This window comes from Ictalurus furcatus, chromosome 13 (assembly GCF_023375685.1).
Source record: "Ictalurus furcatus strain D&B chromosome 13, Billie_1.0, whole genome shotgun sequence".
Taxonomy (NCBI): Eukaryota; Metazoa; Chordata; class Actinopteri; order Siluriformes; family Ictaluridae; genus Ictalurus; species Ictalurus furcatus.
Window position 1 is genome coordinate 12,410,470 of NC_071267.1, and position 27,071 is coordinate 12,437,540.

The following is a 27,071-nucleotide window of genomic DNA, read 5'->3' on the forward strand; positions in this document are numbered from 1 at the left end:
TGAGAATCTGAATGAACAGAATTTAAAAGCTCTGTTTTCATTGCAAAAACATAGCTAGCTACAAGAGATGATTAGATACTTTGTGTGTGTTCACCAGAGTCTCTGCTCACTACGTTTATTTCTTCACCTGCTGGTCAGAGGATGCTTTCTCCTTTCAGCCTCCAACACTGACCCAACAACTAGAGTTAACAATGCCTACACACTGACGCCTGACCCTGAGCAAAGGTTCCATCAGGACATGAACAAGTATTTATGTGCTCATATACTTGCACTGCACATAAACAAAATAAAAACTAAATAAAGATGAATACAAAACGAGACAATTTAATAATAGAGATGAAGACAAAACAAGATTAATGTACCGTTTGTGTGATTTCCATACAAAGGCCGGGTATGGGGGGGGGGGGGGGAAACAGTCCAGTGGAATGAATTAACTGAAGCAATAAAAGGGCTGCTGCAGGCTTCATTCCTTTCAAGTAGGAGCTTTCCACAGCGAACATAGAGGTCAAGTAATCAAAACTAAGCTACCATATTACTCCATTTAAATATACCACTACTACACAGCAATGGTATCATTTGAATAAACAAAGACCCATCAATCAGGTAAAAACAAATAATTGTAACGTGTCTATTATACGCTGTGATGGGTTGGTACCCCGTCCAGGGTATCCCCTGCCTTGTGGCCCAAGTTCCCCGAGATAGCCTCCAGGCTGTCCCACAACCCTGTGTAGAATAAGTGGTATGGAGAATGGATGGATGGATAGATGGATGGATGTGTCTATTATGCTTTAATGCAGTGGTGTCCAACCTTATCCGCAAAGGGCCGGTGTGGGTGCAGGTTTTCATTCTAATCAAGCAGGAGCCACACCTGATTCCACCTGTTTAATCAGCTGATCTAGGCTTTCAATAGACTCAGGTGTGGCTTCTGCTTGGTTGGAATGAAAACCTGCATCCACACCGGCCCTTTCAGGATTAGATTGGACACCCCTTCTCTAATGTCATCATCTACTTTTCAGTACACAGCCAACTAACAACTGGCAGATAAACTTTGACCAAAAAAACTGTATTTAAGCCCTTAAAGAGAAAGGCTTGAGCAGAGAGGTGGCTTCTGTTTGTCAAAGAAAGCATTTGAGGTTGCATCTTAGAAAAACAAGCAGAGCTCCCGAGTGGCACAAAAGAAGAGCATTCGCCCGATCATCCGGAGAGCATAATCTAAAATCCCAATGATGCCACAATCACCCATGGCCAGGAGTCCTAGAGAGAAAAATTGGCCGTGCTCTCAGGGAGGGAGAGATGGTATACTCTCTCTCACCTCCATCAATCACAGCAACACTAGCCAATCATGGGTGTCCGTGAGCTCATGGATGTGGAAGTGGGCGGATTCCTCAGGGTGTGTTATGAGCAGCAGTTTGAAAAGATGCGGTTGGCTGGCTCCTCATGCCTCGGAAGAAGCATGTGATAGCCTTTGCCCTCTCTGGTTGGTAGCTGTTGTGTTAATAGGGCAGAGCTGCCTGATGGGTGGGAACTGGCCATGACAGTTGGCATCAATGCGCTTGCTCTAATATTGTTTCCATAGTCACAGCTCATTCAATCTATGTGGAGTCGACGCTTCACATAATCCAAGGTTAATAATAAACAGATAAAGAAAATGTGTTATTTATCAAAAGAAAAAAAAAATCATCTAATCATCGATAGGGTAAAGCGTTCTATAAGCAGATGTTTATGTAACATTTGTGGAAGGAATGAAGGAAGTCTTGAGTGTCAGTAATTTGGTCAGCAAGTTTTACACCATGGGAATGTCTTCAGGACAGAGGACTTCGAACATAACATGGCGAGCTGTTTATGCCTCCTAAAACATAAGTGACAACAGGAACTAACTTGTCTCGCGGACGTTCCACAACATTAAACATGAATATAAAAACATACAAACATACAAAAGCATGAAGATTCTTTTATTAGAAGAATCAAAGCTCGCAACTGTTGGCAAATCACTGTGGTATATGAGGACTGCAACATATTGGGACATGCATTTACAGGAAAAGAATCCACTTCAAGGTGGTAAAGGTTTCTATAACAGCACAACCCACTGTGTTTCATTACATAATAAAGTTCAAGTAAACTGTCCCTAAAAACAAGCAGAATCATATTATTAACTAAATAAAACACCAGTTGTGAATTTTTCACCTCAGTTCCCAAAGTCTTTATGTAGATATTCTCTCATTAGCGCTATATTCTCTTGCAGAGTCCCTTAAGACATCTGTACAAAACAAAACCCAGAACATCATAAACTCTGAGGTTCTAAATCAGTGGTCCTCAACCCTAACACTGGGAGCTCAGTGCACTGTTCACGGTCCTACACGTGGGCCGGGAGTAAAGATACGTGAATGAGAAAAACAGGTGCATTAAGCAGATAATGATAATGAGATAAGTCTTTTTTTATACACGTATACATTACAGCACAGTGAAATTCTTTTCTTTGCATACCCCAGCATGTTAGGAAGATGGGGTCAGAGTGCAGGGTCAGCCATGATACAGTGCCCCTGAAGCAGAGAGGGTTAACGGCCTTACTCAGGGGCCCAACATTGGCAGGTTAGAAGTGCTGGGGCTTGAACCCCTGACCTTCCAATCAGTAACTCATAGCCTTAACCACCAAGCCACCACTGCCCCCCCCCCACCACACACACACACACACACACACACACACACACACACACACACACACACACACACACACACACACACACACACACACTCTCTCTTTAGGCCTAAATGCATATGAGATCATTTAGTGAAATATATAAACTAGGCCATAATTTACTTGAATATATAAAATAGGCCATAATTTAGTGAAATATATAAACTAGGCCATAACTTAGTGAAATATATAAACTAGGCCAAATGAATAAAATCTCATCTAAAAAGCAATTATGAAAGTAGAGTTCAGTACCATGTGGTGAAACACACTCACCTCGATGAGCTTACGCTCGTAGCTAGCTGCCAGTTCCTCCACATCTGCAACTGACCTGTGCTGCACAGCTGGAGCAGAGCCTTCGCAGTTCCTCAGCGTGGGGAGAGCTGCAGGACAGCAAGCATTGCACTGCGTTATTCTAAACCATAAAAACCACTACTGTACTTACAAGAGATACTGAAGACTGCCTGAAGGGAGAAAAAGAGTGGTTTATTGACAAAACAGACATAATAAAGGATGACTCATTGAATGATGAGTTATTTGGGAAGAACCATTTTCAGTCAGTCGATGTGCAGTGCTCTCCAAATACTCAGAACACACAGAAAAATGATTTCTTTTGCCTTCTGAACTTTTTTGCATCAAGAAACTGCTTTGTTCCTTGTAAACATTTCTGAAAACGGTTCATCACTTAATGCTGGTACACAGAACTCATTTAGCCTGCAAACACAGTACAATCTAATTTCAGAGAAGCACTCAAAACTGGTGGAGACTGAGCTCTACAGATTTCATAAAAGCATGAAGAGTGAGCTTTTCCCCACCCTGCAGACTCAATTAAAAACCTCAATAACTCAACTTTTGACAATGCAAATGCAGTCTCAACCATCCCAAGAGAAAATACGCTATACGGTGAGAGCAGTCAAAGCTCTCCAACCTAAGCCCAAGCCTGAATCGGAGTGAAAAGTGAAAATATTCAATTCCGAAGTCTCGTTTTAATCCCTACAAAATAACACTATGTATTTCCAGCTTTGGAGACAGAGGAATTGATTCGAGGAGATGCGATGGGAGGATTAGGCTGGGCAGGACTGTCGTTAAGTGTCAGTGCAATGCGGAAGTGTCTGATAAGAAGAGGAAGAGACAAAGCCTATGGAAAGTGTAACACTGACGGAGAGCCAAGAGCACATAGACCTACACAGTAAGCCTCAAGGCACGGTAATACCGGGCAGCTGTGGAGTCACAGAGTCCCTCTAAGAAGCCTAAAGAAGCACAACAGGCCTGATATGGTCTAAGCATTATCTCAGCACCTGCACACAGTCACCTGCCATTTCAATGTTTAGGCTTATCTTCGCTTTTCAATAGCTGGTGTAGCCTTCTTACGAACAGACAGCTACTGTCAGCAAGTGTGGTGAAAGCACAGCCCACGCTGCCAATTCCAGGCCTCCACCAACCCTGATATGGTGTTAATAAAGAAGGGGGGTGTGTGTGTGTGTGTGTGTGTGTGTGTGTGTGTGTGTGTGTGTGTGTGTGTGTGTGTGTGTGTGTGTAAGTTGCCTTGAAACTACAGAAATAGATATGGCTGCTTGTATGCAAACACTGAAACCAATTTGACTGTTATGTTGAACATGCTTGCACTGTGTGTGTGTATATGTGCACAAGGAGGGGAAAATTAAATATGATGTCTGTCTATTCACTGTTGTGATAGCAAAAAGACAATCCACTTTTTTTCATACTGATTGGGCCATCTAGCAAAAAATGTATTCGCTCTTGGGTTCCAGACAGCTTTACATGAGTGCTGAGATAGAAAAAAGGGTTCTTGGTTAAAATGAAAGAACAAAAGCCACATATAAGGAAGACAATAATGTTTCTTCCCACCATCCCTCTCCAGCAGAACACTACTGGAGGATTTAAACATCATTATCCAAGCTACATTATATGGCCAAACGTATGTGGACACCTGACCATCACACCCATGTGTGGCCCGCCTGGGCCCTGTGTGTGCAGAGTTTGCATGTTCTCCCCGTGCTGTGGGGGTTTCCTCCGGGTACTCCGGTTTCCTCCCCCAGTCCAAAGACATGCATAGTAGGCTGATTTGCGTGTCTAAAGTGTCCGTAGTGTATGAACGTGTGTGTGAGTGTGTATGTGATTGTGCCCTGCGATGGACTGGAACCCTGTCCAGGGTGTACCCTGCCTTGTGCCCGATGCTTCCTGGGATAGGCTTCAGGTTCCCCGTGACCCTGAAAAGGGGTAAGTGGTAGAAGATGGATGGATGGATGGATTTCCCTTCACTGGAACTAAGAGGCCCAAACCTGTTCCAGCATGACATGAAGACATGGTTTGCCAAGGTTAGTGTGGAAGAACTCAAATGACCTCAACTCTACTGAACACCTTTTGGATGAACTGGAACGCTGAATGTGCACCAGGCCTCCTCTCCAAACATCCCTGCCTGACCTCACTAATGCTCTTGTAACTGAATGAGCAGAAATCCCAACAGCGACGCTCCAAAATTCAGTGGAAAACCTTCCCAGAAGAGTGGACACTGTTATAGCAGCAAAGGTGGCCAACTCCAAATTACTGCCATGTCTTTGGAATAGGATGTTCAACAAGGACATATGGGTGTCAGTCAGGTGTCCACTTTTTTTTCTTAACCATATAGTGTGTGAATCACTTTTTTATTGCCAGAAAAGGAATAGTGAGGCTAAAAATAAAATGGACACAATTGAGCTCTTACGCCAAATGAAGACAATCAACTGAGACATGTTTGCTGTCAGAAGTTTGCTTTGTAGATCTGCTTACGTGGTTTTTGAAAGTGCATTACAGCATGTTATCGATAGAAATAAAAAAATTAAAAAGGAACTGGTTGGTATTACTGTGTTAAAGAGTTCTTTGGAGGCAGGACAGATGTGTAATGAGGGTTGGGACGAAAAGATAACACAAGCAAAGATGTTACACTCCATAGATTTCATAAGCATTCAGTCCACAATCTGATTTATAGAAAAGCAGTATTCAGAGTATAATTATTTCATTTATATTCATTTCTTACCACTTAATTTTTTTTCCAAAAATCAGAGAAGGTTAATAATGCAGCACACACTTTCCACTATCCACACTACACTTCCTTTGGTAAATGGAAGTACTGACATTTTTTTTTTCAAATGATCTCTGAGGCAAGGGGGAAACGTTTATTATGGAATGGCAGCTGTGCCTGCTAGCAATAAAAACTTCACCTCCAATCCAATGACTTTACTTCCAATTTATAAAAAAAAAAATAATAATAAAAAAATAAAAAAATAAAAAACCCTCACGCTCTGACCAAAGTTGAGCTAACAGATATTAGTAGTGTTCGTCTAGAAGCACTTTGTAAGACTACAGGGTCTCATATGTACAGGATTTTCATGCTAGATACACCGGAGCTTGTGGATTATGCAGTACAGTGAGAGCTAGGTTAAACATCTTAGTCTTAGAGTAGTCTGGATTTTCACACTGTTCGAGCTCAGTGATGTTGATCCATGGACACTGTATGCAAAGGTAATGAGTTTAACAGAGTTCAGCATCCAGAAGAATTTCAAATGAAGAGACCTGCCAAGTCAGACCACTGAGGAACAGTTTGCCTCAGGTAATATTGACTATACAGCTCAGGGCTCACTTTTTGAAACGTATTCTACATTCATTACTCATTTGGTGTATTTTAACAGAATGCCATTAGGACAGGGTATTCAGTATTCAGCCATAAATATGTTTATTAAACTCAAACATAGCGATACACACGATCTGTTTAGTTTGGGATTTTTCTCTATTTTCTCCCAAATTTGATCGCTTGCCAATTCCCACCCACCAGGTAGTTCTTCTCTATCACACAACAACTACCAACCTGGGAGGGTGAAGACTAACTCATGCTACCTCCAAAACATGTGAAGCCAACCAATCACATCTTTTCAAACGGCTGCTCATGCTGTGCCACAGGACAGTGCAACACAGTCAGAGGACAAAGTGCTATCTACCCTCTTCCACATACATGAGCTCATAGACACATATGATTGGCTAGTGTTGCTGTGATTGACAAGAGAAGAAAAAGAAAAAAAAAAGAGTAACGCCCTTAAACCAAGAAGCTCACAGCCACGGATGGCTACGGTATTTTCTGGATACAAACTCATGACCTATCGACGACAGGGAGCCGCACAGAATCACGTCACTAACATGCTACGCTCTCCAGTCCGTAACAGATTTTGTGGAGTTTTTATTTTTTGTGATTTTTGCCACCACAAACGCTTTATTTTGCTGAGGCTTTTTACAAAATTTGCGACGAAACTTGCTGAGATTTTTGCCTTTATGGAAAACTATTTGAATTGGCCAAATCGCAATTGCACAAAACTGATTTGCACAGTCTTTTGTAAGCAATGTTTGTTGGTAAATAAGACCTTTTAGCTGTACTCATGTTCAGCGCACTTGATTCGAAGAGGGCTTTGACTGGATGCGAGTTGTGATGACATCACATGACGCGTCTTGGCCTAAATTGGCACCAAAAAAAAAAAAAAAAAAAAATCTGCGTTCATTTAGAAAAACGACAAGCTCCTCCCGATATTGCAGAGTTTGCTTGTTTCTGTGTTCACTTCAGTGCTCGAAAACTCTGAGTCCTGTAGGGTCTGGCTATTTAAGCAGAATTTCTCACATTATAACATCGGTGCCCTTTAATCCCACCATCCCTCACACGCTCGGAAAATGAAACTAATTTATTGCCAAGTGGCCGTAAGCGTCAAGCTTATATAGGCCACTTTTGTTCAATAATAAATAACCTGCAAGTGCTATGTCTTGGACTAACAAGCGCTCTCTCTCCATCATTATAAATGAGGTGACTGTCCCCTAAAGGCTGAGGATTTGTGAGAAAAACAGTCCAACTTGCAGTTAACAGCTTCCGTGATGTGTCTCGCACCCATGCCGAACAGAAAAGCTGTTCATCACCACTCTTCGGTAACCTAGACACACTAGATCATGCGCTGAATACACAAATCACAGAAATCAATGGTTAGCACGTTCTGCGAAAATGTACGGATATTAATTTTACATCCAAATGGAGGCTTAAAATCTGTGCTGACGCACCTACAGGGACAATACACACATCAGAGGGACAAACAGAGGCATAATCACGGTCTGTTGGTGTGCAAGAGAAGGAGGAAAAAACCATTTGGCAGACTTAATGAATGTGTTGATCAAAGTAATTTTCCTCCACTCTGACCGCTGAGCAGCCGCTGAGAGCCGCTGAGGATAAATTCAGCGTATCATTCAGCCAGACTGAGGTGTCCTCAAATTACAACTCTCCACCAATTTGACTTTCAGACGTGAAATTGCATGCCAAAGACACCTTGCAAATGCACACGTGCATAAACACATAAACCCACCCACATACACATAGAGAGACCCAGTGCTCATACATAAACTGAATATATTTCGTTACTACAAGCATAAATCTGGCCTTGAGCAGAATGAGGGCAAATCAGCAATGCCTCAGACAAACTGCAGCGAGACACACTGAATGTAAATCGAACACTGATCCACCTTTTTAACAATAACATGTGCTCAATAAAATCATTTATCGTTTCAGAAAACACATACCTCCATCTCACCAAATATCAACAACTCACTGGGATTTCATCACAATGTCCATCTGCTACACAATCTCCTAGCCCAGGGGCCATATCCAATCAATTGCTCCACCTGCTTTATCTTTGGGCTTCCTCCAATCAAAGAAAGGGCATTGTGTATGTGATCATATCCCCAGTACGGGAAATTGAAACACAGATCAATAAATGCGTCAGGGCTGATAATAGAGCCATGTCTGGTTTTGCAGTGAGGTGATAAAGACTGATGAAGAATAACTTGAAGCTACTGCTCTAGTCAGCCCCCAGCGCTGAGGCACTGTGTTTAACGCCCTGCAACACACAGACCGCTTTTACTGAAATTAGTGCCATCTGTGTCTGAGAGATCACGGCTAAACCGACATGAGCAAGCTCACACAGCGATCGGAAGGAAGAGTTGGGCAGTGGAGGACATTCCTAAACACTAACTAGAAAACAAATGCTAGCTATTACTCTGAATAGTGGAAGCTAATGTCAGCTATGATGGCGAGCTAGTAAAAACAAACTTGCTGGAGGCATATAGTAGATACATAAGACAAGTTTGTATTTTTTTAACTAGGTAATAAAGAATCATAATACAGTATGTTAAAAAGTTTTACTTTGATGATGATAAGATGACTGCCACTGGATATAGATGACAAAATGAATAAGAAAAAAAAAAATCCAGCTATTTACTCACCTTAATACTGACACTCACAGTCAGTACGTTTACATGGACAACAATAATCCAATATTAACCCAATTAAGACGATACTCTGATTAAGAAACTAGCATGTAAAGTGATTATTGATGACCTTAATCCGACTAAAGTCATACTCGAAGTAAACACAAATCGAATTAAGACGTGGAGTATTCCTGTTTTAGTCGCATTATCGACATGCATTACAGACATGTACACACCTTAATCACACTATTAACGTCGTGTGAGTTTTCACCACATTTTGCGACAGGACACGATCACACACAGCAGTGCTCAACCGTTTTACGGCAAACAAGAGAGCACGGCTGCGTCTGAAACCGCATACTACATGTATTTCTGCTGCTATATAGTAGGCAAGTACACGGTTTGGGACACACCCCATGGCTTCAAGCAGTTGTCTATTTGCATGTACAGCATGACAAATAATTAACTGCACTCAAAGCTTTCGTAAAATTAAAAATGAAACACCCAAAACTGTATACGGTATCATAAAGACGAACTGTATGTTGATACGTGAGATTCTGGAGGGAACGTTGGACGGCGTGGCGTAGTGACGTAATGACGTGTGCTGTTAATTCATTTATGTTTTATAACACATAAAACAGGAACATTTAAGGAATATTCTAAAAGTAACTCATGTAAATACCTTAATAAAGAATATGGTCTTATTCAGAACAAGGTCAATAATTAGATTACTGTTGTCCATGTAAACGTAGTCACTGATATCCATGAGAGCAGAGTATTTTTGTGTTTCACAGCCTTTTTTGCTCATATTTACCAAGGGTGCCAATATTAGTGGAGGGCACTATGTACAGTTGCAAGAAAAAGTATGTGAACCTTTTAGAATTTCATGGTTTTCTGCATAAATTTGTCATAAAATGTGATCTGATCTTCATCTAAGTCAAGGGTATTGACAAATATAATGCGTCTAAAATAATAACACATGATCTTTCATGTCTTTATTGAGAACAACCAAAAAAACCTCATAGTGCTTGTGGACAAAGTATGTGAACCCTTGAGTTAATGACCTCAAAAAAAGCTAATTGGAGTCAGGTTTTAGCACACCTGCAGTCTCGTTAAGAAAATGAGTTTGGAGATGTGGACTACAGCTACTTTGACTGATAAAAACCCCTCAAACTTTTGGAGTTTGCTCTGCACAATTAGCACACGATTATGTGAGCCATGCCTCGCCAAAAAGAGCTTTCAGAAAATCTACGATCAAGAATTGTTCATTTACATAAAGCTGGCAAGGGTTACAAAGTGATTTCAAAGACTTTAGAAATTTACCAGTCTACAGTTAGGCAAACACTCTACAAATGGAGACACTTTGGGACTGTTGCTACTCTACCAAGAAGTGGGCGCCCAGTCAAAATGACACCAAGAGTACAACGAAGACTCATCAATGAGGTAAAGAAACAACCCTGAATGACAGCCAAAGATTTGAAGGCATCATTGGAACTGGCTAACATCTCTGTTCACGAGTCTACAATAAGTAAAACATTGAACAAACAGGGTATCTACGGCAGGACACCACGAAGGAAGCCACTTCTTACTAAAAAGAACATTGCTGCACGCCTGAAGTTTGCAAAAGAGCACATGGACACTCCACAGCGGTATTGGCAAAATGTTTTGTGGACTGATGAAACTAAGATTGAACTATTTGGAAAAACCACACAGCACTACATCTGGCGTAGAAAGGGCACGGCATATCATCATGAAAACATCATCCCAACCGTAAAGTATGGTGGAGGAAACATCATGATCTGGGCCTGCTTTGCTGCATCAGGGCCTGGCCAGCTTGCAATCATTGAGGGGAAGATGAAATCCCAAGTATATCAGACAATTCTTCAGGATAATGTGAGAATGTCTGTACGTTAGTTGAAACTGTGTAGAACTTGGTTGATGCAACATGGCAACGACCTAAACACCGGAGCAAGTCCACAACAGAACGGCTTCAGAAAAACAAAATCGGCCTTTTGGAGTGGCCAAGTCAGAGCCCAGACCTCAACCCAATAGAGACGCTATGGAATGACTTGAAGAGAGCCATACACGTGAGACGTCCAAAGAATATGACCGCGCTAAAGCAGTTCTGCCAGGAAGAATGGGCTAAAATTCCTCCTGAACGATGTGCAGGTCTGATCCACAGCTACAGGATGCACCTGGTTGAGGTTATTGCTGCCAAGGTGGGGTCAACCAGTTATTAATTCTAAAGGTTCACTTACTTTTTCCACTGCCATTTTGAATGTTGAATGAGTGTGTTCAATAAAGACATGAGGGATTAGAATTTATTTTGTGTTATTATTTTAGAAACATTATATTTGTCAATTCCCTTGATTAGATGAAGATCAGATCACATTTCATGACAAATTTATGCAGAAAACCATGAAATTCCAAAAGGTTCACATACTTTTTCTTGCCACTGTATCTTTAATATTTATTCACAATTAATATATAATTCACTTAAAACCTACAGTATGTTTTCATGGTACAGTCAGTACTGTTTATTTCTGTAAAAAAGTTTAGCAGTATTTTACTTTGAGTGTTATGTTTTTATTCAGTATCAATTTTAAAAACTATCGGTTGATTAATCGGTTATCAGCAGCTACCGCCCAAATAAGTTATCGCTAATATCCACTATCAGTCCACCTCTACTTTTAATATATTCTATATTTATCTGTGCTTTGTGTTTCTAGACTGCTGGAAAATAACGATTCAGATATATTGCACTGAAACATTCCATTCTATAAAGCATCACACCTTTGATAAGTTATTAAAAACATAATCTATGAAATGACATATGATTGGCTCATCACACGTTTAACTATGTGAATGGGTGTGCGCGCAATTGTGCCCTGTGATTTGTTGGCACCCCGTCCAGGGTCTCCCCCGTCCAGGGTGTCCCCCGTCTTGTGCCCCGAGTTCCCCAGCACAGGCTCCAGAGTCCCTGTGATCCTGTGTAGGATAAGCGGTATAGAAAATGCATGTATGTAGGAATGGGTTGGCTTATCACTGGAAAGATGAGAGGCTGGAATCCAATTTAATATGGTTTGTGGAGATGTTTTTAAATATTCAGCATTATTTGACCACAGTGATGCTCTGATCAATAATTAACACACACACACACACACACACACACACACACACACATTTTCACATTTTTACACCTTAGCACTTGCATAATACTGCAGATAACTGAACCAATTCTGCTCTGGCTTTTGGAAAGAATGTGTACGGACAGAGGAGGTGTAAAATGTTAAAACAGCTACATGGGAGGAGATTAAATCATCATCACTTCACCTCTCTCTCTCTCTCTCTCTCTCTCTCTCTCCATCTGCTTGGAATAGGCTGTTTACTACATTACTGTGTGTGTGTGAGAGGGTGAGAGAGAGAGAGAGAGAGAGAGAGAGAGAGAGAGCGCATTGAGAGAGGAATAATTTTGCATGAGTTTTATGATGATGAAAGCACTTATTAAAGTAGCTTTGACCCATCTCCATGAGACAAGCTCACACGCCTCCCAGTTAATGAACATTCGAGATGATCCCAGCACAGCATCGTTTGCCGCCGTGTTGTTGTCCCTATACTGACTGATAACACAGGAACCACGAAATCAGCGGCCAGAGCAGAGGATCTGTGCTGGCAGTATATGACACAAACATTTCAAAGTTAAAGGAGGCCTTGGAGATCGGATACGGTCCGATTATCACCAGTGTGTGTGTGTGTGTGTGTGTGTGTGTGTGTGTGTGTGTGTGTGTGTGTGTGCGCGCGCGCACACACACAGACACATCACCTCCGTGCTGAGTCTTTTGCAATAAAAGCAATGAGCCCCTTCTCCCTAAAGAGACGGAGGTGAGAAATGCCGGTCGTTATCAGAGAGAACCTACTTTATCAGACGCTGAGCTACCCCATTCCAGGCACTGTAATTGACTGCCATGTCCAAAAGTCAATCTAATTGCTTTTTTGTTATTGTGCTAATAGGCTTGACCGCAGTAAAAGGAGCTGTCCCTCCCCGGGGGAGAGACAGCAGAGTACACAGAAGATTCATTTGCCTCCCCATGATAATTAAATGCATGACGGCAGATAAACCCTCCCGATGACTAACGATAAATTTTTAAAGTGGGTCAAATCAATTATTTCAACATTAAGAGTGGAGAAATCAGTGAATTCACAGTAACCCCCCTCAAGGCGGCATGCTGCCAGGGTTCGCAGCTTGGGGACGGCTATTGCTAGGACTAAAGCTAATCGTCAGAGTAATAAGGCAACGTTGCTCTATTTATTTATTTATTTATTTATTTATTTATTACGGAAACAAATGAAAGCACTTAAACACTGGTAAAGGGACCATCCTCTCAATGATTCAATTACGATCATGTCTCTGGTGAAAAATACAAAACAAGCAAAGTGGTAAACTTCAGGGAGAGCACAGCTGTTACGATATAGCGCAGACATTCTAGGCCTGGGAAATATATCAATTTAATATCGATCTGGTGATAAATGATCACACAAGCCACTTTTCTGAGATATTGTCGGTATGGTGATGTCTTTTTTTTATGTTTTAAATAATTCGAAATGAAACTGTACTGAATGGATGCCGTTGATTTGACCTTTTTTTTTTTTTACTTAATCTTCTTTGTCTTTGTAGGCATTAAAGAAAAGTATCGTCAAACTCAGTTTAACGATTTTTTATTTTACTCGTTTTGCCGACAGTTTATTATTAGTTAAACTATATATCGCCCAGCCATATTTGTAACTAAAATGTTTACTTCCCGTACGTCAGATCAGTCACATATCAATATCAAAGTATAACCTACTGTAATAAGCAAATCTTCTTATTTGATCAGCCTATTTACGAGTTCCTTTAGCGTACGGATTTCGACGAGGCCGGTTTTAATTCAAGGCTGGGTGCTTATTTAGAAGCTTGAAGTAGCATGCACACATTAAGTATTGATATCCCCATCTGGTGCTTGGTGAAAACAAGAGGAAGTAGTCACGCGTACGTGCCGCGGTTGCCAGCACAACCCCCTGTCCTCCTGCTAAATCCCTCCACTTCTTCACTCGCCTTTTTACAAAGTCAATAAGAAAAGGCCTTTCCTTCCATATCAAATGCAACGAACTCTGTCCCTGATAGAGAATTGAAAAGAAGCGGATGGAGGATGGGAAGGAAAAGAATCACTGTCTCCGCATTCTATTACCAAGTGTAATTTAGACTGTTCCTATTCTGGGGTTTGGAAAGCGAAGAGAGGAGATGCTATATCTTGTCTGGCAGCGGGACTCTGTGTTAGCTGATGCTACTGTATCATGGCTCTATTATGAGAGTGAGCAGCCTGACACTTGGTAGAATAGGAGCATTTTCCCCCCATCATCGGCATCCATCAATAGGGTAATTGAGCACATTTCGCTAGAGAGCGTTGACAATGAGTCTCTAGAGAGGCCATCAGCAAACCACCTACGACCTCCATTAATATATCTCTACTTTACAGATGAGCCAAGACTAGCTGGGGCTGTGCAGCTTTTAGAGCAAGCTGTAACTAGCAAAATCGTATGCAAATAAGACCCTACCTACATTTTTACTCAGGGCTGAAATGATCACCTATACACTAAAATATTCTGTCTGAACCTGACCCATAAGCACCAGGGTTTTAAATCAAGACCTGACTACAGCTGAGCAAAATTCAGTTCAATTCTGACCAGCACCAACGACAGAATAAATAAAACCTGTCGTTACTTACAACGGTACCTATTACAACCGTGCTGAGCAGAAAGGCATCTCAGAACGCACAGCACATCAAACCTCGAGGTGGATGGGCTACAACAGCAGAAGACCACATTGGGTTCCACTCCAATAAGCTAAGAACATGAACCTGAGGCTATCATGTGCACAGACTCACCCAAACTGGACAGTTGAAGATTAAAGGGGGGAAAAAATTGCATGTTTTTTTCATGTCTATGTGCTTCAAATGCATAAGTGCTTTAAATTTCATGCAACACCTGAGGAGGAGCACCCTCTGAGAGAGGGCCTGTGCTTGCAATATCCAGCTGCACTGCAGAGAATTGTAACCTCTGACAAGCTCTCATCCCTCGCTCAATATATATGAAAAAGTCTTTTGGCGCAAAAAAAGAAGCATTTTTGCCATTTCCTGGATTTTTGACCCCACTTTGCAAGGTCATTTCTCCAACTTTATCATTTGGAAAAATATGCCGTTTCAGGCTGACTCCAAGGTCATCACAAAGCGACCGTGTGAGAAATGTCTTTCTGAGCGGTTTTCGCAGAGAATTCTCTTTCCCGCAGGCAGCCTGCAGCCCATCTACGACACAATAAGCTATAAAACGCCGATCAGCTCATTTCCCATCCACATGAAAAGAAAATGTGTTCACAGGAGATTGGCTTTGACGTGCTCACAGTTAACAGCACAGGCTAAAAACAAGTGCTGACGCTAAACCAAGAGTAAACCAGATGCTGGACTGACCACGGACTCTTGTCTTAATTGCCTAATCGCTTGGTGTCGAACTTCTCTATATGTTCTGTTAATTACAGAAACATTCTGTTCTAGGCATAACAAAAGCACCGTGGTTTTGGAAATGGAAGAGCCGACACAAACTGCAGCCTCGGTCCTGTGCGGCAGGCATTCATCACCTACGACGTTAATGAAATCACATCCGAGACACCAGTCCACTGACACTGAAGGCAGAGCAGCACACTATGGTATAGTGCATCCAACTGTTCTGTGTGGTTTATTATCCCATCTCTACAGTATTCCTAGGTGTACAAACACGCAAAACACAAAAACTACAGACTGTAAAGGTGAAACCAGGGCTTTTCACTGCATGCACACAAGTAAGGTGTCCAGTATCCAGGTTGTGGTCCATCAGGCAAGGACGTAAATGGTATTGAGAAACAGCTTGTAAGATCATCCTGAAATTTATTATCATTATTCTTTAATGCTGTGTAGAAAACATGCTAGACCTGAGCACCGGTAAGAACTATATTTTGTACTACATTAAAATAATGCTGCATTTGACTTACCTCGGAAGCGAGAAGTCTGAGCTCAGAGTTACATAATGTTTGAGCTATAAAGTGGGGAAATTTTTATTTATTTATTTTTTTAAATCAAGGACGCCTCCATGTTTATTTTTTGTAAGCAACAAGCTAGTCAGCTAACTGTGACAAGTGACGTATATTTTCCTTCTCAAAACAGCAAGCTGTATAGTTAGTATTTATAGATTTGACTAGATCATTCACGATGGAGAAAGGCCAGACTGGTTTGTGCTGACAGAAAGGCTGTAGCCTAGTATGATGAATCTCAATTTCTTCTGAAACACACAGATGGTACGGTCAGAATTTGGTACCAACATCATGAATCTATGTACCCAACCTGCCTTGTGTCAACAGTCCAGGCTGGTGGAGGTGGTGTAATGTTGTGGGGAATGTTTTCTTGGCACACTTTGGGCCCGTTAATACCAATCAATTAATGTTTGAATGCCACAGTGTATTTGAGTATTGTTTCTGACCATCTGTTTCACTTCATGGCCACAATTTACCATCTTCTAATGGCTACTTCCAGAATGATAATGCACCATATCACAAAGCAAAACTCATCTAAAACTGGTTTCATGAACATGACAATGAGTACAATGTTCTTCAGTGGCCTTCCCAGTCACCTGATCTGAATCCAGTAGAACACCTTTGGGATGTGATAGAACGACAGATTCACAGCATGAAAGTGCACCTGAAAAATCTGCACTAACTGTGTGATGCTATCATGGCAACATGGACCAGAATCTCAAAGGAATGTTTCCACCATCTTGTGGAATCCATACACTAAGAATTGAGGCTGTTCTGAGAGCAAACGGAGACCCTACCCAGTATTAGTATAGTGTTCCTAATAAAGTGTTCCGTGAGTGTACATCTAGATAGGAAACTATCCATGGCACTGGGTGTCAAAATATATGGAGGATTTAGTTATATTAGAATATATAATAATGTTAATAATACTTCATCAATGAAATACAGAAAACCTGCAAGGAAAATAAAATATAGCCATTATCTGATATTACTGATGTATTAACGCTGATGATGAGATTGTATACAAATTTCAAGCACATTTCGATTTCTATCATTTTATGCTTGGAAGTGATCGAGACAAGTCAGTGTCAGTACATAAACAGCGATAATGTTGTTTGGAGTTTATGACTGAGCACAGTTGTGACTGTTTTTTGTGTTAATCAAAAGTTTACATTTTTAGTTTCAACAGAAGCTACATTTTCTTCTTCAAAATTGCGAATTCAGAGTGTGTTGTATTGCTGGTTTTGTCCTATGTAAATTGCTGCCAGGCTTAATGGACAGCTTGTTTGCACAGTACAATGTTTTCAACTGTTAAGTTACATGAAACTTTTTAATCACATTTACATTGTCACCATGTTGTCAAGAATAATTTGTCATTCTCATCAGCGTAATTGACACTGTGCAAAAAAGCTTTCAAGGTTGTGGAGAGGATAAGTATATCGCTTCCTCATACATGCAAGCAAAAAAAAAAAACAACCCACACATAAATAATCTCCAGCATGCATAGCTAATTTAATCAAGTAGGAAGTAGATGACAATTATACTGTCATTAAGGCACTGCTCCTTACATATTGAGGACTACAGTACAAGTAACTCGACACTCTTAAGGCTTATCCATTCCCAGTAGTTACATCCATTAGCATAAGTATTAAGCATTTCAATAAACCATGATGTCTATGACAAGAGACAAACACTACTGAGAAATTAAAAAGTACACTAATTCTTTCATGCATGTTGTCCTTTTACAGTAAATGCTTGGCGTTTTACATTTTATAGTGCCTCATAAAAAGAATCTCCTAGGCGAAAAAAAAAAAAGTCTACTTTTTGCTAAGAGTTTATCTGCATATTAAAAAATCTAGAAGTAACACAATCTAAAAGCCTTGAGGGCTAATGATGCCGGATTCATTTTTTCCCTCACTAATAGTGAGAGTCTCAGTCTACATTTATGAGAAGTGCTCAGCTGGTGCAGACAGCTGCTCCAACAGCTTCTAGGTCTGGCTAAATTTATGCTGCATGCTAATCTGATGAACACAAGGAAGAATGTAAAATAATTCACATGCCTGTCTGAAAAAAAGATCGTTTCAATCGTGACAAAAACTCAGGCCAACTACTTACCATCTGTACCGTTTTTCTTGGGCTCAGATTTCAGAGTGTGTCAGAACAGAGAAAATAAAATAATTTTAAAAATCGGACTTGGCTTAAAAGACTCGGACTTACACACGCTCTATGTATCTAATCAAATATTCAGTGCGAATAGATAATGAACAACTATTTTTTTGGAATATTAACAACAAATACAAACATAGGTTTGAGAGCTATTGTTTTATTCCCATTCAATCTGAATTCATATTAGCTGAAAGTCCAAAAATGCTGAAAGGATCAAATATATTGCCAATTCATTCCAAAACACAAAGACTGAAAAAGGCAATTTACCGAACAGAATACTTGCGTTAATAGATCAGAAGTATTCCAAATATGTTTGTAATACACACTACATGCTGAACATCGTTTGCAGAAAAAATAAATAAATAAATAAATAAATAGATAAATAATGTGATTCCCACACAAACTTTCGCCCTATAAGCCCTATAGTCTAGAGACGCCACATCCTGTTGATGCCACAGCTATCCGTCGCCGGGAATCCAAGAAAGCCAAATGGGCCACGCTCTACGGGCCGCACTCTACGGGCCACCGTCAGTCACACTGGCACCAGCCGACCGTGGGACGTCTGTGAGCTCATGTTCTCGGAAGAGGACAAATAGTGCTTTCCTCAAAGTGTGTTACACTGCCCTTGATCAGTTCAACAAGATTTGATTAGCTGGCTTCACATGTCTTCAAGGAAGCACGCATTAACCTTCACACTTTCCGCTTGGTAGCAGTCATACAGTATATACACGAAGAGCTGGCTATTGGGTGAGAATTGGTCAAAGTAGGGAGAAAACGAGGGGAAAAATGCTTTAAGGCCATCAAAGACTGATATACAGGCACAGAAATTAGGGAAGTCAAAGATCTCCCATTTAAACAGAAAAGACTGAATCAGTGGCTTCATCGTGCTTGACAAACTCGGCCACTCTGTCATGTTATTTACTAAATCTTTTTTCAGAAATATGACATTTCACTTTTATTTTACCTTTTGGGGAATGCGCTTACAATAAAGAGTCACGATGGTCATTACCATGGTAATCTTCATAATATCCATAGTTCATTCTCTTTACTCGGTGATCAAAGTCATTTCTGAGTAATATCAAATAAAGGTCAATTATTACTCAAACAGATACAAGATATAAACGTAATAGACGGTAATAATAGGGCTGCTATTCTCCATGCAGATTACATGCGACACAACTGTGTTTTCTGAGAGTGCATATTAAACCAATCCACGTAGCTGAATAATCTTTGTAACACCAGTGTCCTCTAAGTTTTGCCAAAAAAAAAAACACATTAAAAACTCTACTAAATCATGCTCGGTTTATGCTGTGTGGAAGATGAGAAGCCGTCCTATCAAGATTAATTTAGAAGCACTCCACATACCGAGATAAATGGTGTGAATCCTTCTAATCAGTAAGACAGAATTTCTATGATGCTGATACAAATAATCCTAATCCATGCTTTCTTTCTGCTCGATCAAGCACTGGAGCAAAGCCAAATAAGCAGGCAAGACTTTCAATCAAATTAAATTATTAAGTCTTTTATCTCAACACAAGCTTTAAATCGAGTTATATAGCTAGATGAAGCAAATAAACGCTTCACAAGATATCTGCTGGGAGATGACCCAGACACATACTGCAATAAACATTCACTACAAAGTAACGATCAAATGAAAGCTTGGGTTTTTTTTTTAAATTAAACCTTCACTCAAGCTTGAATGCAACATGGCACCTATTTAAAACATCAAAGTGTTCAACCACAACCTAATCATAACCTAATCAATGTCCCAGCGACATTTAAAACAGAACAACGAAAGCAGAAGGCATCAAAGAGCTCTTTAAACGAAAAGTCAGTGCTCAAGCTCTGATCTGAAATTTAATCGACTACGTTCAGAGACCAGACATACCAAACAGGCATTGTTACAACATGAACCGACCACAGTAATTAACATCCCCTACCCAACACTTTGTTAAAGCACCTTTTGCTTGTAACACAGCACTCTGTCTTTTCATGAAGAGTCTGCCAACTTAACACATCTTGATTTAGCAATTTTATTCCACTCCTCCTTGCAAAAATGCTCCAGATCTATCAAATTGTGAGTGCATCTCCTGTGCACAGCCCTTTTCGAGTCTTTGCACGGGCTTTTGATAGGATTTATCCTATTCTAGGCTCTGACTGGGCCATTCGAAAGTGCTGAAAGTCTCTTCTTCTGCAGCTATTCCTTTGCTGACTGAATGTGTGCTTTGGGTCATTACTGTACTGGAAATCTGTCTTCATCCTTGGCTGTCTAACAGGCTTGGAGGTCTGCAGGTTTTGTGCCAAAATAGATTGGTATTTGGACCTGTCCGTTATTCCCCCCCGTCTTTTCTACAGCCCCAGTCATGGCTGAACAGAAGAAGCCCCATTGCATGATGCTGCCACCACCATGCTGCACCATGGGTATTAGGCCAATGTTCATTTGAGTGATAAGCTGTCTTGTTTTTGCATCAAACATATCTTTTATAATTATGCCCAAAAACTATTACTGTGGTCTCGTCAAACCATAACACGTTTTGCAACATTGTTTAGGGTGATCTAGGAGAGCTTGGATTTTTAATTAATTTTTTTTTTTCATGAAAAGAGCTTCCGTCTAGCGTCCCTACCCACTGCCCAGACATATGAAGAATACAATACAGGGAGTGCCAGCTCATTTAATGTTGCTGCAGGTCTCTGGGCAGCCTCCCTGAAAAGTTTTCTTCTCCTCAATTTTGGAGGAACATCCTGTTCTTGGCAATGTGCCCCTCTCCTGATAGATAATTTCTACAATAAGATTCCATACATGCTTTGTAAGCTCCTTGCAGACCATGGCGTCAGCAGTCAGATGAAACCAAGATGAGGTCAAGAAACTACTACAGAAATCTTTACTTGGGGTTACTGATGACAGGTGTCAGGTAATTTGTGGAAAATTGAGGGTGTGCATACTTATGCACCAGGTTATTGTAAGTTTTTACTTTTTTTTAAGGTTCAATTTGTTTTTCACTTGAATTTTGTTGGTTGGTATATCACATTAAAATGTAGAAAATGATCTGACATGATTTATCTTTGTTAAATTTTTTTACATCTCAAAAACCTGTACAGGGGTGTGTAGAATTTTTATTTACACGACACATAATCCAAACGCAAAACTCTGATGCCCACTACTCCATATATCACCACGCTTAAAGCTCCTCCAAGTAAAGTCTGCACTTGCTACTTTTGCCAGACTTAGCTACCAAAAAAATTCATCCTTTCTTTCCATCCAAACCATCCTCAAGGCCAAGCACATATACAGCGCATTGGTGAGGAAGAAAAGGAAACAGAGCAGCATGTTTTTGTTCCACAAAAGCAGTTACACACCTGAATTCAGATTAAGAAACATAGCAATGATTATGTTGGTTGAATTTGAAGAATCAACAAGGGGTGCAACTGCCTGGTTGGATCATAAGTTTACATCCATAACCTACGGTCTGTGATTCAGACGTGGTTCTTTTCATGACTCTATACGTCCCTATATGCACATACTGAAGAATGTTCAATGTACAAAGATTAGGAAATTACACCAGAACCAGTACCAAGTAAACTGAGCGTTTTAAAGCCATTCATTCGGTCCCTCAGGCCTGGAAAAGCCACACTGCTGTCCACTCTTCTTGCCTCTTACTTGATCCCATTTTGGTGGTATTCTTCAGTGTTGTCAGCAATGCTAGATCCACAAATTCTCTGCAATTCCAGTGAATACGCTATCAAGTTAAAGCTTTACTTCATTAACTATCCCATATCCCATCAAGTTAAAGCATCATTTCCTGACAGTGCACAAACCAATCTATTTTATTGATCTATTTTAGTCATCTCTATCCTGAAATAAAAATGTTTTTTTTTTTTTAAAGTGATCTTTATAAATTACTTACAGCAGCGTAAATGTGCTATACTGACAATAAATTTCTTTCAGCCCTATGGCGACTGTAAACAAAGCAAATAAAATCAAATCAAATAAATTAAATAATTTGAAATAAACAACTTCTGCACTTCTGTTCAAAATATCTAAACTAAACAAGCATTAATAATGGTTAATAATAAAACACCTGCAAGTGACCATCACCTCTATCACCATGTCTACTTCAGGTTAACAAGAAACAATGTAGTTAGTAACCTTTACACGCATCTCAGCAAGCCTATTAGCCTGATTTAACAAAGGGGGGGTTTAAGAGCATCTCAAGGGTCTCCTATTGCGGGCTTTATACCTGCCATAAAGGAGTCAATAGCAGAGAACGAGGACGAGCAGAACGTGCGAGCAGCAGCTCTTTGATTAGAGAGGCAGCATGAAGCTGTCCCTCCACTGAGCATCTGCCTACTCACCTGCTGAGAATCATCAGAGGTCCTCAGCATGCAGTAAGCCTCTAAAGTCCTCCTTCATCTAAATAACATCAGATAAACGGCAGGCACACAAGGCAGGCAGCTGCTGCACTCGTTCGACTTTTCCACCCGCTCCCCAAAGATATTCCACGAGGCGCAAAGTGAGATTGAGGACATGACTTCCAGAAAGATCTTGCTAACAAAAGGCGATGACAAAGAGCGTCTCATTATTTATCTTGTTCTTCATGCTGGATTTTCATTTTGAAGTTCAGGATTTATCAGGCAAATCAGTTATGCGTTAAATCACTGATAATTCATGGGACAAGGTCTCCTGGGTAATACTGGGGGAGACAGAAGCGACCCTTGCCGCTCTGTCTTATTTTCTCCATCATCTTTCTGTAAATTTCCCTGCGCCGGAGCAAAGGCTGAATCGGAAATCAAGGGCCGCAGTCACACTGTGACTGATGTCAAGTGAGCTGAAGAGCTTGGAGACCGGAGGTTAATGCATAGCTATAGGGCAGCACCTGTGTAGGCGTTGGAGGATTGACAGAGGGAATGAAAAATAACCGCAGGCAGCAAGAGCTGGACATTTCAGTCCAGGTGCTCCTCCTGAGAGCTCAGTTTGAGCACCGGACCCATCTACAGGGCAAGAGCAATAACTGACAACACCAGCGTTGAGGCTGCCAAATCCCACTTTAACCCACAGGTGATAATTAAAATGTTAATTAACATTGCTGGTTAACAGGTGATGAGGACGCTCTCCCCCAGACGGCGGGCCACCTGGCCCTGCAGGCATGCTCTCTCACCTCCTCTCTGCTACACACCTCTTCTGTTAAATAAAGAACAGCCTCCTTCGTGCTCGCCAGGGGTCCTTATTAGTCAAAGTAAACACTATAACCTACATTTCCCCCCCACACATAGCCACACACTCATCCGCACCTCTGAGCCAGAACTCAAGAGCCGGTACAAACCAGTTACCCTAAACAGGACGGCGGCGATAAGGAAATATGAGCCAGCGTGTAATGAATTTGAAGGATGAAATTATTAACGCTTTTTTTTTTCCCCCCAGCTGGGCCGGTAAATAATGGTCTCCGTTGATTCATTAAGCGTGGCCGTCAGCGGTGAGATGAGTGCCGGGTTCATTTTTCTTGTCTAGGATCATGGACCATTTCAAGTATATCTAGAAAAGGGGATCTTTTCCATTCACGTATCATTTGGAAGACTGTGTGGAGAGAGAATTTATTTAACCACGCCAGAGAAAAGCACAACTGGATGTTGTGATGTAAGAAATGATTGCTATTAAGGTCTGGAGGAACATAAATGGCTTCATTATTTGTTAATTAAGTGTGTTAAAGAGACTGAAATCATCTTTATCACATTCAGTCAGGTCTAAATAAACAAGTTGCTTTAGCTGGAAAAAAAAATAAAGAAATAAATCAGATGGTAGTTAATGACTCTCAGATCGACCATCAGCTTTTTCACTTACACTGCCCAGAGTTCTGCTTAAGGTCAGGCAACTGTAAGACTAATCATAAGTCCTGTTTCAAAACGTAAATGGTTTTGCTCGTCTCTAAAAGCAATATACGCCGTCACAAGTGCTCTACTCATCCCGTAAACCTGCCGTCAGCTGGTAAATGTTTTCCATATCCTGCCCTTACAATATGGAATTAAACAATATTCTGATAAACATTAGCACTATGCACGTTTTGAAAGCTAGATTACAAACAAACTTGTGTAACCTGGCCTGAAACCAGAAAAGTGCCTTATCATCGGCAGATCACGTGTTCGGATCACGGCAATGCCTCACCCAACTGTAGCTTGGAGTCTAGGGAGCAATGGCCATGTCAGTCCCTCCAGGATTTCGCGATCGCAGAAATTAATGCAAAATCAAGCAAACTCCACAACATTTCTAAATTACCATAGATTTTCCAAAGCCCTTTTCTATTCACGTACATCGAACACGAGTACAGCTAAATGGTCTCTTTTACCAACAAACATCACTATGAAAGACAATTTCGTACAACTGCAACTCCGCCAATTCAAGTAGTTTTCCAAGAAGAAAAAAGAAAAAAAAAAAACAGAAAACTCGCAAACATTCAAAAAAGGCTGCAGCAAAATCAAACATTTTTGTCCACAACAATCACAAAAAACAGCGAAATCCTGTATGGACTGCCATGTTGACTGGGTGGAAGGGATGGAAAACTCTCTCTCCCCTGTCAATCACAGTGACACTAGCCTATGAACTCATGTATGCTCAAGAGGGGGGATTGTGCTTTCCTCCAAGTGTGTTATGCAGCCCTGTGATGTAGCATAAGCATCTGGGGTGAAAAAGGTGGGAAAAATTCACCCTAAAAAAATCTTAAGTTTTCTAATTTTCATGGCTTTAAAATAACTTGATAAATGTAGATTACTTCACTAATGGGCTTTATCACAAAAACTGTTAAAGCACAGACTTTGGAAACAATATAAAATTATTATTATTATTATTATTATTATTATACAGTTCTTTCCACTATATCCTAGTGCGTACATATGCTGAAGAAAGGTTTCCTCTTGGGTTTTTGCATGTAGCAAGTGGCCCCTCTGAACCTGGATAACTGTACAGAGGAGGCCAGCTGTTCAAACACAAACACACACCCACCCCCTCCCCAACCAGATGACAGTTCCTTCTGGCACTCGACAACTGATCGGCCACTTAGCAATGCACATTTACACTTATTTATAACGATCAAAACGGGTAAATTTGATAGCGCGTTCCTCCGTTTAGCCGTCTGTCATGCAGTTGTTTTTTTTAGCAAAGCATTTATTCAGCAGTGGGTGTGATCTAAATGAGATGTGACCATGCTTGATTCTGAGCAGACAACAGTGATGTACAAAACATGTCATGGGAGTTGATATCAGGTGCATAGAATTGTTAAAAAAAGAAAAGAAAAAAAAAAAAAACCAGCTGCACCTGAGGGGGGAGAAGGCATTATTTAAGCTTGTATGTCAATTTGGTGTTCATGGTCATGTTTTTTCAGCTGCTACTCATCATTAAAGCAGGTGTGTAGCAAGGCGCATCATTAGTACAGTGCAGCAGACATGAAGGGAGATCGTTTATGTGCAGATACGAGAGCCCAGCCACTGCAAGAACAGAGAAGGGCAGCAGAGAAAACACATGGCAGCGCTGAGGCAAATTGGGAAATTTACATCAAGAGTGCTGCTCAGTGCACAGACTGCCTGCCATATTCTACAGTGGGCCCACGGGGGTGGTGTACACAGCATGTGGTGGCTGGATGAAAGGTCATTATTAGGCATCTGACTGGGGCTTGTCTCCGGCTCACTTCCCTCTGGGACAACACATTCTCACATAGTGACACACACACACACACACACACACACACACCCAACTCTGTTGTCCACAGAGGCAATGACGAGAAAAATCAGGCTGTGAATGCAATGGACAGATGCATATCAGGCCAATTAGAGCAACAAAATGTATAATCGCAAGAGTTTTGTCACCATTTTATAGTAGTATGCACAACATACCGTTAAGCGGATCTACTGATGTGCTGAAAGCCAAAAAATAAATAAATAAAAAATGCGCTTTGCAAAACAAACTCGCATCCAAAGCTTTTTTAAATGGTTCAAACCCCAATGGTTTGAGTTATGCATGGTCACAGAAATAATAAAGCATTCTATCTCGGTAAGACAATAGCTTTACTAGGCAAATAGACCAATGTGTTCCAATCCTCCGGAGCCTGCGGAGGTGGTCAAATACTGCCCGAGGATACTCATTCCACAATTGCTCCACAAATTAGCTACATTTTCTCCCAAACGTAATTAGCAACTATTTTCCCCTTTATATCTCTGATGTCAACCTTGTTTGGCTTTTGATAAAGCCCTCTTAAATGGAATACTCTTTGCACAGCAGGTTTTCATCCTCCGGCAAACTAACTTTTATTAAAAAAAGCCCTAAGGACAAGTTAAAAAGTTTGCCTGCCCTGAAACTAGGCTAATGACAAAGAAATTTCCTCCTCTTCCTCTGTTGTGGGAACGAACTTGAGCGAGAGCTATGCTGCTTTGAGATGTCAGCCATTTTTGGAGAAGTTTTCCATGAAAAGTTCTGCTCGAGTGTATGAATTAAGACTTACAGTCAATGCTCTGGTTGCCTTCTCTCTTCAGCATTTGGACAGCACCCACATATTTCTTCAACTGGACCTTCAGCACCTCATTTTCCCTGCAAAACAGACAGAAGTTCCGGGTCTGACTCAGCCATGCGACGTATGCCCAGTATGCCCCATCAATTTGAGGTTTTTCCCTTTAGGAGAGCTCATAAAACAGCTCGAACCTCTAGATCGCTAATAACAATTGCCAAACAGAATAAACAAATCTCTGTCAGAGCTTGTAAGGTAAACCTCTATTATAAATGAATGAATAAAGTGATCAAGAGGAATTACCACAACATATCAGGTATCAAATATCTAAAAATGTCTACAG

The 27,071-nt window shown here is 40.8% G+C and overlaps 1 protein-coding gene across 1 annotated transcript in view; it reads right to left on the bottom strand.

Annotated features, from left to right (window-relative positions):
* The window catches only part of snx29 (sorting nexin 29), a 106,795-nt gene that overhangs the window by 54,910 nt on the left and 24,814 nt on the right, over window positions 1-27,071 (bottom strand). The window contains exons 14-15 of the mRNA XM_053640558.1: window positions 26,726-26,811; window positions 2,969-3,075 (exon numbers count right to left, since the gene is read on the bottom strand). Of these exons, the coding sequence (XP_053496533.1) occupies window positions 2,969-3,075; window positions 26,726-26,811 (193 nt within the window). The remainder of the gene's footprint in view (window positions 1-2,968; window positions 3,076-26,725; window positions 26,812-27,071) is intronic.